Source organism: Nesoenas mayeri (assembly GCF_963082525.1).
Source record: "Nesoenas mayeri genome assembly, chromosome: 1".
In the NCBI taxonomy this organism is placed as follows: domain Eukaryota; kingdom Metazoa; phylum Chordata; class Aves; order Columbiformes; family Columbidae; genus Nesoenas; species Nesoenas mayeri.
Window position 1 is genome coordinate 61406704 of NC_137541.1, and position 14412 is coordinate 61421115.

The following is a 14412-nucleotide window of genomic DNA, read 5'->3' on the forward strand; positions in this document are numbered from 1 at the left end:
GTCTCTAAACCATGTCCCTAAGAACCTCATCTATGGGTGTTTTAAACTCCTCCAGCGGTGGTGACTCAACCACTTCCCTGGGCAGCCTGTTCCAGTGCTTCACAACCCTCTCTGTGAAGAAATTTTTCCACATATCCAATCTAAACTTCCCCTGGTGCAACTTGAAGCCATTTCCTCTTGTCCTATCACTTGCTACTTGAGAGAATTGACCAACACCCTCCATGCTACATCTTCCTTTCAGGTAGTTGTAGACAACGATAAGGTCTCCCCTCAGCCTCCTCTCCTCCAGGCTAAACAGTCCCCATTCCCTTAGCTGCTCCTCGTCAGACTTGTGCTACAGGCCCCTCACCAGTCTCGTTGCATTCCTCTGAACTCTCTCCAGCTCCTCAATGTCTTTCTTGTAGTGAGGGGCCCAAAACTGAACACAGGATTTGAGGTGCAGCCTCACCAGTGCTGAGTACAGATGACAATCACTGCCCTGGTCCTGCTGGCCACACTATTCCTGACACAAGCCAGGATGCTGTTGGCCTTTTTGGCCACCTGGGCACACTGCTGGCTCATATTCAGCCAGTTGTCAATCAACACGCCCTTTTGCACCAGGCAGCTTTCCAGCCACTCTTCCCGGAGCCTGTAGTGCTGCCTGGGGCTGTTGTGACCCAAGTGCAGGACCTAGCACTTGGCCTTGTAGAACCTCATACAATTTGCCTCAGCCCATTGATCCATCTGGTCCAGATCCCTCTGTATGGCCATCCTACCCTCCAGCAGACCAACACTCCCACCCAGTTTGGTGTCATCTGCAAACTTACTGAGGATGCACTTAATGCCCTTGTCCCAATCTTTGATAAAGAGATTAAGCATAACTGGCCCCATATTGAGCCCTTGGGAACACCACTCGTGACCAGCCACCATCTGGATTTGATTGCGTTCACCACAACTCTTTGGGCCCGGCCCTCCAGCCAGTTCTTTACCCATCGCAGAGTACACCCATCCAGGCCATGAGCTGCCAGCTTCTCCAGGAGAATGCTGTGGGATACGGTGTCAAAGGCTTTACTGAACTCTAAGCACACAACATCCACAGCCTTTTCCTCATCCACTAAGCGGGTCACCTTGTCACAGAAGGAGACCAGGTTGGTCAAGCAGGAGCTGCCTTTCATAATCCAATGCTGACTGGGCCTGATTGCTTGGTCGGCTTGTATGTGCCATGCGATGTCACTCAGGATTATTTGTTCCATGACCTTCCCTGTCAGACTGACAGGCCTGTAATTCTTCAGATCCTCCTTATGGCCCTTCTTGTAGTTGGGAATCACATTTGCCAACTTTCAGTCAACTGAGTCCTCTCTGATTACCCAGAACTGCTGAGAAATAATGGAAAGTGGCTTGGTGAGCACCTCCACCAGCTCCCTCAGTGCCCTTGAATGGATCCCTTCTGGCTCCATAGACTTGTAGGTGTCTAAGTGTGTGTAAGACATGCACACTTATGTTTGCATTTCCCAGCACTGCTGAACAGTGGGGATGTAAGAAGTTCATTACATGTAATTTTGTGTGTTTAAAATTGGGATTAGTTATGTGCCTCATCTCCAGAATCAGTGGAAAGGTTCACCTCTCTGTGTGGTCGTTCAAGCCTTGTGTTTTTCAGGGGATCCCAGGTAAGAATGAGCTGAATGTTACTTGAGAGGTGGCCTTCCCAGACCCCCTCCCATCCTTCAGGCTTAGAGCCTCCTGACTTTGGACGGCCTGGGTTAGGTGAAGTGAATCCTTCCCTCTCTCTAAAGTGGGGCGTGTGGGACTGAGGCATCCATGACTGGGAGATGTGTTTGAAAACCTGTGTTGTGTGATAGACATCCATGTTCAGAGAATAGATTAAATGTTTCTGCAGGGTCAGGACAAGAGCAGTGCCTCGCTTCAGCCCCAAATGAATGATGAGCAGAGGTCCCCCTAAACATAGGTTTTACACAGAGGAGAGAGGACTTTTATGCTAGCCTTCAGCTTACAATTTAATTTGGACAACTCTAAGCAGAAGACTGGAATGAAGGAAATATAGTTATGGACTGGTGTGCATGAGAAACTCACAGCTCCTCCGAAGACAGGGAAATGAACTTGAGGACTCGTTGAGTCTTTTCCATCTGTAGTATGTGTGATATGTTCCTATGGCTGCATATGTCAGTGTCAGGGTTTGGACACTGTCCAGCAAGCAGCTGGACTTGTAGGGCTATGGAGAGAATGAAGCAATTGCAGGAATGCTTGAGAACAGGTCTTTATGTCTGATGTGGGAGGTGGGAGAAGGCCAGCAGATCCCCAAACAGATTTCATGGCAAACCTCGAGGATGTTCTGCACTTAAAACCTCTTGCTTATGGCTTTTTGCTGCAGATCCACCATCGAAGGAAAACCCTTATGAAGACATTGAGACCAACAGCCGCTGTTTGGGGAAGAAATGTGTCTTGACCTTCCCAGCATCCCCCACCTCTTCTGTACCCGGGACTCCCACTAAGGTACTTTGATTCAAGTGGCCACCTCTCCTGCCTGAGAAGGTTTTTGGGTGAAATCCAGGACCTGCATGGAAAAAGTGAAGTTTTGCTTTCATCATGTCAGGGTTTTTTCTTTTTTGTCTTTTACCACAGAGTACAGTGTGATGAGAGGGGGTTTATTGCTCTTTAAGAAGGTAAAAAAAAAAACCCAACCCAATATTCCCTTATGCAAATGGTTTGCTGACTTTCACTTTTTTTCACCCAGGGACTTCCCCTAGTAGAGGGGAAGACGTGTTGCTACTATAGTGCAAAAAAGGTCTTCCTCCCCTCAAAGAGGGCATTTAAGTTCTTGAGTAATCAAGCCCTGCAGTGATCTTGGCTCAGTGTCAGTGAGCAGTACACAGTCTGCCTGTGCTGGTGTCAAGGTGCCTCTGCAGACCCCTCCCTTATCATAGAATCATAGAACAGTTTGGGTTGGAAGGGACCTTCAAAAGTCATCTAGTCCAGCCCCCCTGCTATGAGCAGGGACATCTTCAACTAGATCAGGTTGCTCAGAGCCCTGTCCAGCCTGGCCTTGAATGTCTCCAGGGATGGGGCATCTACCAACTCTCTGGGCAACCTGGGCCAGGGTTTCACCACCTTCATTGTAAAAAATGTCTTCCTCATGTCTAACCTGAATCTCCCCTCTTTTAGTTTAAAAGCTCTTTTTCTCTCTCCTTGAAGAGAATCGTTACTGGTAAGCAATGCAATGCCAAGCCCCTGGTTAGGAAGCCAAGACCAAACGGGTGTCCCCACCAGCAGCACAGGTCACAGCCTGGTGCTGTTTTCCTCCTTGGCAGTGAAACCAGAAGAAGTAGTAAAACATTGGTCTGCACCTCTTGCTCAGAGCTCAGAGCTTACCACGGCCAGCCCTGCTCTCAGCCTCTAGAGCAATCTTGGTTGGTTCCTGTTGTCTGTTTAGATAGTCCAAGCCTGGAACAGCAGGGGCAATGTGACAGCAGAAGTCATCTTGACAACAACTGGGTTCAGAGCGGATAGAAGGGATCTAAACACTTTTTCCCTGACCAAAGGGTTTTCCCATGCTCTCCAAGTTGTAGCTATTATTAGAGCTGTTACCCAATGTTTTCAGAAGGCTGATGTGCAGTGTTTCTTCACATGTTGCTCTTTTCCAAACAGCTTAATCGGCAACTGAGATTTCTTTCAATAATCCAACACTTAAAAGTGAAGATTGTTCAATGATTCTCAATTCATTCTTGTTGCTAGTTAGGTCTAGAGCAGCAGGGATCTATATATGAGTGTTGGGATGAAGTTGATTTGCTTCAAAGAGCTTTGCAATCGCCTGTGCTCTGTGATTTCCCACCTCTGCTATCAAAAGGGGGCTGCAGAGTTACACAGGGATGCTTTTCACCATAAGTATGGTTCCCAGCAGAAGACACTTAATAAAGAGCTGAACAGGAGTAATGATGTTACACCACAGTGCTTTGACATCTACAAGCCATGATCTACATCAGTCAGAAAAGAAGTACTGCAGCTATCTTGGCAACTAACAGTTTTGCAGCTGCAGCACAAACCGCGCTGAAGAGCCTGCCCAGACTAGAGACTGATGGGGAATGGGTTTGGACAGAATTTCAGTAGTAGCTTATATCACTGGTGCAGGACAAGATTTTTCAGTGCGAAGGCTCTTCCCAGCCTCATTTTAACATGTGACTTCTCTGTGGGTGGTGAGCATTTCTGTGAGTTGAGTATCTTCTGCCAAACCATCCAGAGACACCTGAGCTAACCCGAATGAATTAATTGGTCTGGCTAATAACTCTACTGAGTGTCTGCTGATGGATCCAGACCATTCTGCTGCCTTGACTACAGGGCTGCTGTGACTTTTTCAGAATTAGCTTGGATACCTCTTCCCCCACATCATTTAGTGCCATGTAGCTACCTCCTCTGGGAGTGCAGATACAGTGCCCACCAAAGGTGCGACTTAACTTTGTTATAACTGCAGGAAAATTCTGTAGGAGGAGGCAAAACCAGTTCTTGTTGAGCATCTTTCTGGTGACAAGTGGTTTGCCCTTCTTTACCTGGAGCTGAGCTTTCTGCTTCTCTGATTGTGTTTTTGATCAGGGAATTTAGGAACTCTACTCTGCTAGTTGAATATCTACTATTGTGGTCCCACTGAACTTGCTAATGAGCTTAGAAGGAAACCAGTCTCCATAATTGTCTGTCATGACATTTCTTGTACCCTCTTCTGAAATATTTAGTCCTGTCTACTGTCAAAGGGACAGTGCTTTTTGTCTGGCCTCACTGCTTCTGTGTTCCTCCTGGCTGGTTGCTCCTTATCCCAAATGCTTGTGGTTGGCTGGTTTGTTGGTCTCGTCCTGTTTACAGTCTCCGTCTCTGGATTACAAAAGTCCTTGGGAGATTGTTTTTCACATTGAAGTAAGGCTTCTTGGCCAACCCCTGAGATTGCATTCTGGTCTTGAATGAATATGGGATCATTAAATTGCTGGTCGAGATAGTCCTGGTCTAGCCTAGTGGGTTCCTTGCTTGTGCAGAAATGTGGAAATCAGCATTCTCAGCTCTGTTTTGCCAGCTGCACCCACCCCACTGGATTTACCACGATGATAACGTTAACAGTGAAGCAAAGGTACATGATGTGATGTGATGTGTTAATTTGTTCCTTCTCCTCCATTTCCAGTTGCTTTCCAAGCCCATTTTTTTCCGACAAAACTCAGAGCGGCGGAGTTTCAAACTGCCAGACATACGGAAGCTGAGCCGTGATGGAACTGGGTCACCATCCAAAATCAGCCCTCCCTCAACCCCCAGCAGTCCAGATGACACCTTCTTCTCCTTGGGAGACCCTCAGAATGGCAAGAGGAGAAGGAAGATTCCCAAGGTAAATCAAGGGCTTTCTATCTTTTGCTTGTCTTCTTCCAGGAAGGAATGTGAGTATGAGAGAATGTTTTCTTTAGTTTCCAGCATGGCATCCCTGCAATATAGCTGTTGTCCTGGCACTTGACTTGTGTTTAACCTCCCTTCTGCCTAAAAGAGCAGGCTGACAAACATCTCTGCAAGTTTTGAAGAAGTTGTTTTTCGATCTGAGAAATCATGATTGTCAAGAGAGATAAAATAATAATAATTTTTTAAAAGGCATTTTAATTTTTGGATAAATGTTGAAGTTTGTCGGGAAAAAAACCAGTATTTTTGCAAAGACAGACCCCATCATATTTCCTTCTTTGCTTCATGGGTATGAGAGTCAGAAATTGTCTGTATGCTGTGTTGTTGTTACCTCCTGCTAATCTGTTGGTTTTTACGAGGTCTGATTTATGCATTGGCTGTTTCTAATTCAAGGTAGGGTACAATTGTAGGTGAACAATGAAAATACTGATGTTTCAGTGGCAAAAGGAATTGTCTGTAATCATGAGCATTTTCTAGAGCAACGTTTCCTACCTCGTATTTGGATAGAGCATGACTCTGTTTCAATTTTATTTTCTTTCAGACCTAGCAGGAAGTATATTCAGTCCGAATGAGGTTTGGCAACAGTCTATCTAATGAATGTTTCAAAAACACAGTTATAAAAACACAGTTGCTTATCCCAGTCTTTTCAGGACAAGCAGAGGCTACCAGGGACTGCCTATGGTGATTTTTTTCTGAACCCACAATTTTCATTTGGGGAAAAAGGGATGTGTTTGTGTATCTTCTTTGTTTTTTGGTTGTCAGATCTATGTTAATGTTTGTGTATCTGATTTTGAACGGCTTCTCTATATACCTCAGTTCTTCAGGAATGAGCCAAGGACTACAGATGTCTAGGGTTTTCTTTCCCAGTATGCCTACCCATCTGTGCATGTGCTTGAGCTCTATCTGTGTGCTCACACATACTTTTATGTCAGCTGAAGGGAAGATTACAAGTATATATTTACCAGGCAGTGCCACTGAGCAGTCTTGCAAGAGCAAGCTCAGAACTGGCGTTTTCTGTGTCAATGGCAAGATCAACCTGAGACTTAAGCTGCGGTGGCAGGGTGGAGGCTGGACTTCCACATCAGAGCAGCCTGCTGCTCACGTAAATATTTGGATTCAGAGTTCCCTGACCAAGTGTGTGGTGGGCCTGTTTTATCTTGAGCCCTCAGAACATGGGTGAGGGATCACGGACCTTCTGGAATAACTCTGAATGCTGTCGCCATGCCCTGCTGCTCCTGCCTAGAACCTTGATAAGGGGGCAGCTCTGCTCTAGAAGGCACAGGGAAGGCTGGCTTGGTCCTTCTGCAATTCCTCTCTTCTCCAGAGATGGATAGGGAGACCAGAGGCACTGAATGAGCCACTAAGCCCAGCCATGCCCAACCCTGAAATGTCCTCTCTCCTGGTCAGCTGGGAGGCCAGGAATTAAAGGATTTACAAAGAAAACCACTAGTACAAAGTACTTTAGCATCATTGGCTCCCAGCCATCCCGATTTCATCAGCATTCCTTGTGTGATGTGTTTCCCTCATGCTTGGTATGAAGGCTTTTCTACATATCCCACAGCTCATCCTCCAGCCAATTTTCTGCTTTCAAACCTGCAGACCAGGACAGGTTCCCAAGGAACCCTCTGGTGCTCCCTGGAGCATGTGCCATCGTATGGAGAGGTGCAGGTGGACACCAGTGACCTCATATGGCTACACAGTGTGGAAGTGCCTTAAGGCCTGGCCTTTCTTCAGGGCTTGTTACTTTTGGCTCCTGCCATGCCAGCATGACTGAGTTGCTGCTGTACCAGAGTGAGCGTGGCCCTTGGCAGCACAGGTGCCTGTTGCTGTGCAAGGCAGATGATGGTAAATGTCAACAGTTTCAGTATGGTCGCGGTTGGGAAACAGAACACTTTGCATGAAATTCTAACTTACTTTCTTGCCTGGGGAGGAAAATAACCTTGTTTGTTTGTGTGTTTGCTGAGCAGCTCGTGTTGAAAATCAATGCCATTTATGAGGCACGAAGGGGAAAGAAACGTGTCAAGAGACTATCACAGTCTACAGAGAGCAATTCAGGGAAAGGTAAAGGAACTTTGCATCATTGTACACACAAGACTTTTTGAGGACTTGTCTTTGAGTTTAGGCTGGCTTAGTGATTTATGTGATGTCTTCCAGTACTTCTTCCAGTCCAGAGTGAGACTGAGTTGGGGCTTCCACTCTTTTTAGGAAGATAATAGCTGTTCCTCTGCCCAAAAGATGTTTGTTAAAATGGAACTTTTTTTTCTTGCTTCATTTTCATTCCATGGCTTTACATGATAACCCTATTGGTCACACCAAAAATGTCCCCCCTTTTTGATGTTTATTTCTGGAACAGGCTGGAAGCTTTGGAGAGGAATGTTCTGTCCAAAACCTCTGATTTGTTGAGATCAAAATATTTTGCGGGAATGTGTCACTTAAATGAACTGTCCAATGGAAGATAGTAGATTTTGAAACAGTCCTGGTTCCTTCAGCATTCCAATAAACAGCCTCAGCTAGCAATCAGTTTCTAGGCTTGACTGTAGGACCATCTCCATCATATCAAAACTGAGACTTTCAACCTCCCACTGTCAATTGACAACTTGCCAGAAGCGTTCAGATACTTCAGAGCAATTATTTTTAAACATCTCTTCTCTGTAAAACTTAAAATTATGTCTTTCCAACGTAGTATTTTTTATATATAAAAAAAACCCCCGTTTTCCAAAAAAAAAGGGACCATCAGCTCTATTTGTTTCCCACAATTACTTGTTGCTCTTTATCCTATTTTATATAGGATTTATACCTACAGGGTGGATGAGTGTGTTTATATGAACCTTCAGGGGATGCATCCCAGACTTGTCTCTACATCATTTTTTTATACCCACCTCTGAAGCATCTAAAGCAGCGCTGACAGAAACAGGCTATTAGACCATATAGACTGATTTGGTCTGGCAATTGGTTTTTTTGTTTGTTTGCTTGTTTTTATCCCTTAACCTGCAAACTACTGCATATTAATCAGTATTTTGCTTCAGTGTTGTGCTTATACAGATTTGGATAAAACTCTGCTCTGGCATTTTATTCTTTACGCAACTCTTCTGGCTGTGCAAAATTGATTTTTTTTTTAAATTATTATTATTATTTTTTAAAATTTTCTGAATGAATGAGAAGATACCAGGGTTAGTAAGCTAAATGCCTGTGGGTATGTGCACCCTTGAAAAGAACAAGGCCCTTGGGATCTGTGCTCTCTCCACCCTGAAGTTGCCAGGCCTGGCTTTCTCATGCCAGTGATAAGAAGCACACAGTTATAAACAGGCTTTACTTACTTTGTCTTCTCCTTTCTTTTTTTCTAGTTACAGATGAAAACAGTGAATCGGACAGTGATACTGAAGAGAAGCTGAAAGGTAAGGCAAGTGTGTGAAGAGAGCAAATGGTTCCTGATAAACTCTGCTCCAAGATCCTGGGTCAAGATTGCTTCTGTATGTTCTGCCTTTGGAGAAAGAGCTTGTTTCCACTTGGAACACAGTGACAAAACAAAGATCTCAATACTGCAGAAGAAAATCCATGGGCAGAGGACTACAGAATTCCAAAACAAACGTCTATTCCAATTCCTACCAAAGCTCTCTGCACTGCCTTTCCTAGCAGAGGGTTTGGACACTGTGGAAATACAATGAGGTTTTTCTGAGGGCACAGTCACAAACATGTGACCAGGCTGACAGAGGCAGCACTGCATGGGACAGGGTGTTCAGAAAACATTTGCTAAGGGAGAAAACCCACCAGCCAGACCAGCTAGCTAGGAAAACAGCATTGCACTGTATGATCTGTTACTAGTTAAACTCTTCTGTGTTGGCTGAGTTGGGATAAGGTGCTGCATCACATGCTTCACTCCAGTAGGGTGATATGGTATACTGGTCTTTATAATATGCTTCTGAACCTCCTTGTACTGGTAATTAACCCTCTGACATCCTGGTGGCATTACTATCTTTTGGGAATTTGTGGCAAATTGAAAGTCCCGGCAGGATTAGAATGCGAGATGGAAACTCCCTCATATTCCAAAGTTTCCTGACTCGCATGCACACCTGATCTGGGTAATGGGTCAGTTCCCAAGCCAAAAAGACAGGCATAAGCAGCACGTGGGCTCTGTGTCAACCACAGTACATTGTGCTTAGCGCTGGTCGTCTTTACCCTCTTTCAGGTTTTTAGAACAGGAAGCTCAGTCTAAGTTCCCTCTTGTGAACAAAGCTTCCCACACAAGAACTACTGTATGATCTTGCTCTCCTCTGCATTGGGAAATCTTTTATCTGCACTGCTGTGTTAGCAGATCAAGCTGAAAATCACTGACACCACCTACCTTTTGACAGGTTCTCAGGCTAGCCTGGAGGCAGGGAGAGAGGATTTGTGCCCAGATTGAACAGAAATTACATTCACAACTGTCTTGAAATGTGGTGTTGTGAAATGTAGTCCATGTTCAGATATAGCTGAGAAAGACAGTGTGGATGTGGCCAGGAAGACTCAAACTCTTATCTGTTACTGGTTGCCATAGTGAATCATGAGCATCATCCTGTGTTTCTCTGTAAGATCTATACAACTGCAGTTAGGTACTGTCTATAGAGCAGATGATGAAGATCATGTGAAGTCACCTCAGATCCAACAGCACTGGACTCTGAACAATACCCAGATCCATATCTGGATCTGTGTGACTGTGCAAGTCTACATAACTGAGAACAGGAGCTGTGGCACCTGCTGTTTGCTATAGCTACACCTGTATTTTGCTTTATGCCTTGTTGAACTGTCGGCTTCCCTATTTTTAAATAAGAAAGTGAGATAATTCAGCAGGTCTCTTTTATCTAGGACTTTTGATTTTGTGTGTTTTACTTAACAGGCCAAACACACCAGCCAGTTACCTCTGCCTAGCAAGTCACTGTACTTCATCTGAGACATAGTAAATCATCAGACGACAATCATTAGACTGTATGTCAGAGCCATAAGTGCTGGCTCTTGGGAAGGAAAAACTTTCAAAGACAAACCCTGCCATAATGACCACAGTACAATCCTGGTATCTTTAGTAGGTTGCACAGAATATAAACAACTCAGAGCTTGAGCGAGCTTTTCAGAAGCACTCAGCATTGCTGTGACACTGCTCCTTTTGAAGTCCCTGGTAAAACAGAAACCACTTCTGAAAGCTTTTGAAGAATTACAGCCTTAGAGCAAACAGCATAATAGGTGTTGAGAGAAAGGAGTCTAAGGCAACTTTCCAGGGCTTTAACTGCCTGGGGATTGTTACACTCTCTGCTTTAAGAGGCACTTCAAGATTGCTTTAAATTATGTTGTCTGGAATAGTCCATGAGTGGCACAACTTTACCAGACAAAAGGCCAAGAGTCTGTCCTGAAGTACATTAGTATCTTTCAGGAAGTGCTGTCTCCCAAGCAGACGTCTTATGTATTTGGAGTTCCTGCAGCATCCCTGTGGTTGTTGTTTCTGTCAAAATGTTGTATTGCCACCCACATTCACAAAAAACAGAGTTCTGAGAGTGTGCTATAGTCTCTGCTTGTAGTTAATTCTTTCTTTTGTAGTAGGGGTAAGGGAGACATCATGGAGATTTAATTTGGGATGTGACTGTAAAACAAAGCAGGGGGGTGGTCTTAGAAAATCTGGTCTCTTCTCAGCAGGCAGCTTTTCATTACTTTCCATGCTGGAATGTTTATTGTCCCACAGCCCATGTGTGTTGCAGTTACAGCTTGCTAGGCAGTTTTTCTTGTTTTCCCATTGTCTTGGGTGAACTTGTAGAAACATGGTGCTCAGAGATTAGTTTTTGGCACAGGAAGGACTGGCACGAGCCAGCCTTTTTCACTTGCACCTCTTTTCACGTTTTTTTGTTGTTGGCCTATAGCCCAGCCTGCCTTACTGGAGCTGGGAGTCCCCAGTGTTACTCAGCCAGTGGAGCCTTAGCCTGACCCAAGTGCTGGTCTTGTAAAACCATGGGGATTGCTACTCACAGCCTGCTCTGAACAAAGGTGATCAATCACATAACTGTGCTGGCTTTGAAAGATGCAGAAATGAGTGTTAGGATAAACGCCCAGACATTATCTGTTACACCATGTCCCATATGGATCTCAGTTTGGGTTGTCTTCAGCTGTAAAAGCCATCCATGTAATCCTTCTGCTGCCAAAGCTCTTCAGGGCGATGGCGCTCACAAGATTACGTCTCATCTCTGTCAGTACTTTTAGTGCAGCTTCCAAATGGTTCCCACCTCTTACTCAGCCACTGACAAAGTGAATGCAGTGAGGTGGTTTTGAGTTTATTCTTAAGTCTCTGCAAAGCGCTGTTGATGCTCTGTGCACAGAGCTAGACAAAGCCACAATCTCTAATCTTTTTCCTCGTAGCTCACAGCCAGCGCCTGGTACATGTGAAATCTCGCCTGAAGCAAACCCCACGGTACCAAACCTTGGAACGGGACTTGATCGAATATCAAGAGAGGCAGCTGTTTGAGTACTTCGTCGTGGTGTCACTGCACAAGAAGCAGGCTGGGGCTGCCTACGTCCCTGAGGTCACCCAGCAGTTCCCGTTGAAGGTGTGGTGCCTGTTGGGAAGGTCTGGTTGACATGTCTTACATTATGTGGGGCACTTCCACAGCAGGAGAAGCCACAGCTTCTCTGTGGACCGCATGTTACATCCGTAACGTCTCTGCTATGTCAGTGTTCAGTGAGACTGAAGATAGAGGGTCTGCAGTCACCCGCTGAGAACCGTCACATTGAAAGAGCAGCTGATTTACATCTTCTGCTGCCCATGGCTGTGACTTTTATGTAGTTGTTACCTCTCTTCCCCCTTTCTCTGTAGAGAAAACTGACACTTGGGAGAAGACGTGTTCTTAAAGGGAAGGCACAGCTTTCACTGACAGTCTAGCTCAAAATGGGGAACAAGGAATGGGAGAAGCACAGAGCCAGTGTGACAGCATGTTTGTAAATGGGATTGTAACAAAAGGTCCTCTCAAACTTGAATTCTCCGACTGCTTGCTGCAAGGTGTGTTCCAGATTAAAGGCACAATATAGCAGGGGTAGGTGCTGCAGATGCAGAGCTTGGTGGAATTGGGGACACAGAGTTACTTTAACATATCTAAAGATTAGGTGAGCCAGAATCATAGAAATTTTAATATCTTCCAGGCAGAAGCTTAGCCTCTGTCATCACCTCTTCATTTGTCACAAGAAAAATATTTGAAGTCATTCCATCCCCACATGACTAATTGGAAACATTCCTTCTCTCTGTTCTCCTAGCTTGAGCGCTCGTTCAAATTCATGCGCGAGGCAGAAGACCAGTTGAAAGCTATTCCCCAGTTTTGCTTCCCTGATGCAAAGGACTGGGCCCCTATCCATCAGTTTGCCAGGTAAGTATTGGATTTTGTATCCTGACTCACGAGAAACAGACTTCTATATCAAGATCGTTAAATATGAGAGCTATTATGGTAGGAAATCAGGAAGAGCCCTGAGAAGGGTGTATTGGAAACACAAAAATATTGTGGGTTTATTTGGTTTGTACGTCAGAGACTTCTAATGTGGGTGATGGTTTCTCTTTCTGCAGTGAGACATTCTCATTTGTCCTGACGGGGGAAGATGGAAGCAGGCGATTTGGATACTGTAGGAGGCTGCTGGTATTTATCCCTGTTTTTTTTCTTTTCTTTTCCTAGAGATGCAGCCTTCTGTGGGATTGGTATTACTAGCACCCATTCTGGAAAGTGGAAAGCTGCTGCTCTTGTCTTTCAGTATGTAAAGAAAGAATGACAGCAGAGCAGCTTTGCTCCCCTCTGCTCTGCTTAGTGCCAAAGTCCCTCTCTGAGTACCATCCACTACTCCAGGCGTAGCTCTTTTACCTTTTCCTTATACCAGCACTTAACATTATGTCCATGAACTGTTGTTTCACCACTAAGCTGAAGGCTCGGTTTGTCTCCCTTAGGTTTAGATAGTTACTAAGGTTTAGATAGTTACTAAACAGTAACCAGCTGTGCTGGTCCTCTAGGCTCCAAATTGTCTGTGTAGAGCAGTCTGCCGTGCCTTAGTCTTTTGGCTTTGGAAGTCTGGGATTGTACTGTGGATGTGCCCACTTCTCCCCACTGTTTCTAGTGTACCAGGGTTTGAGCCAGACTTAAGGTATTGTCATCAGGAGCATGCTGTCAAATGTCTGGCAGTTCCTGAGCCAGCAGTGTGCTGCAGAACTAAGAGACCAATCTATCTTTGCAGTAGTTATAACTCTGACATTTTCTTGGTGTTTGTTGTGTGTGTATTTGCCTTTGTCTTGAAAGCCCAGTGGAAAAGGGAAGCGTCTCCCAGAAGTTTACTGCATTGTGAGTCGCCTTGGATGCTTCAATCTGTTCTCAAAGGTAAGCAGGGAAAGAGAGGGAATTTGTGCTGTAGGCAAAGAGGGACCTGAGAGTGAAGTTAAGACCAGAAGAATGGGGATCAGGGAAGCTGATGGTTGAAGAAAGTGTCTGAAATGATCTTGGCAAGGCAACTACATGCTGATTCCCTAGCAAAAACTAGCAAAAACACAGTTAAAAGGAAAACTAGATTGTCAGCTGTTGCCTTCTTCATAAGCACTGAGAGATTAAAAGGTGGAGTCCTGACTCCAAGGGGTGGTGCGGAGTTTGCAAATTATAATTTTTCCAGTGACCTCACTGAAGCTGGGCTTCCCTTGCTGAAGGAAATTAAGTGTCTTCAAAAGCACCTTTTAGCTTCTTCCTTACGATTCAAGGCTCCGTGTCAGTTCTGGGTTAAGGAGAGAATGTAGATGTTGGTGCATTTCATTCCTGGTGTTACCTCCTTCCTCCTGATTTACATGTTTTTGTGCCTTCATGCCTTCATTTCAGATCTTGGATGAGGTTGAGAAGAGACGGGGCATTTCCCCAGCCTTGGTGCAGCCTCTCATGAGGAGTGTCATGGAGGCACCTTTCCCAGCTTTGGGCCGGACAATTACAGTCAAGAACTTCTTGCCAGGCTCAGGAACAGAGGTAAAGA

General features: G+C 45.1%; 1 protein-coding gene across 1 annotated transcript in view; it reads left to right on the forward strand.

The window, feature by feature from the left end:
* Positions 1-14412, forward strand: part of DENND2A (DENN domain containing 2A) — a gene marked incomplete at its 3' end in the record, with an annotated part of 64861 nt that overhangs the window by 34141 nt on the left and 16308 nt on the right. The window contains exons 5-13 of the mRNA XM_080349778.1: positions 2369-2490; positions 5156-5353; positions 7383-7476; positions 8760-8810; positions 11791-11978; positions 12679-12788; positions 12983-13052; positions 13701-13778; positions 14265-14405. Coding sequence (XP_080205904.1) covers positions 2369-2490; positions 5156-5353; positions 7383-7476; positions 8760-8810; positions 11791-11978; positions 12679-12788; positions 12983-13052; positions 13701-13778; positions 14265-14405 — 1052 coding nt within the window. The remainder of the gene's footprint in view (positions 1-2368; positions 2491-5155; positions 5354-7382; positions 7477-8759; positions 8811-11790; positions 11979-12678; positions 12789-12982; positions 13053-13700; positions 13779-14264; positions 14406-14412) is intronic.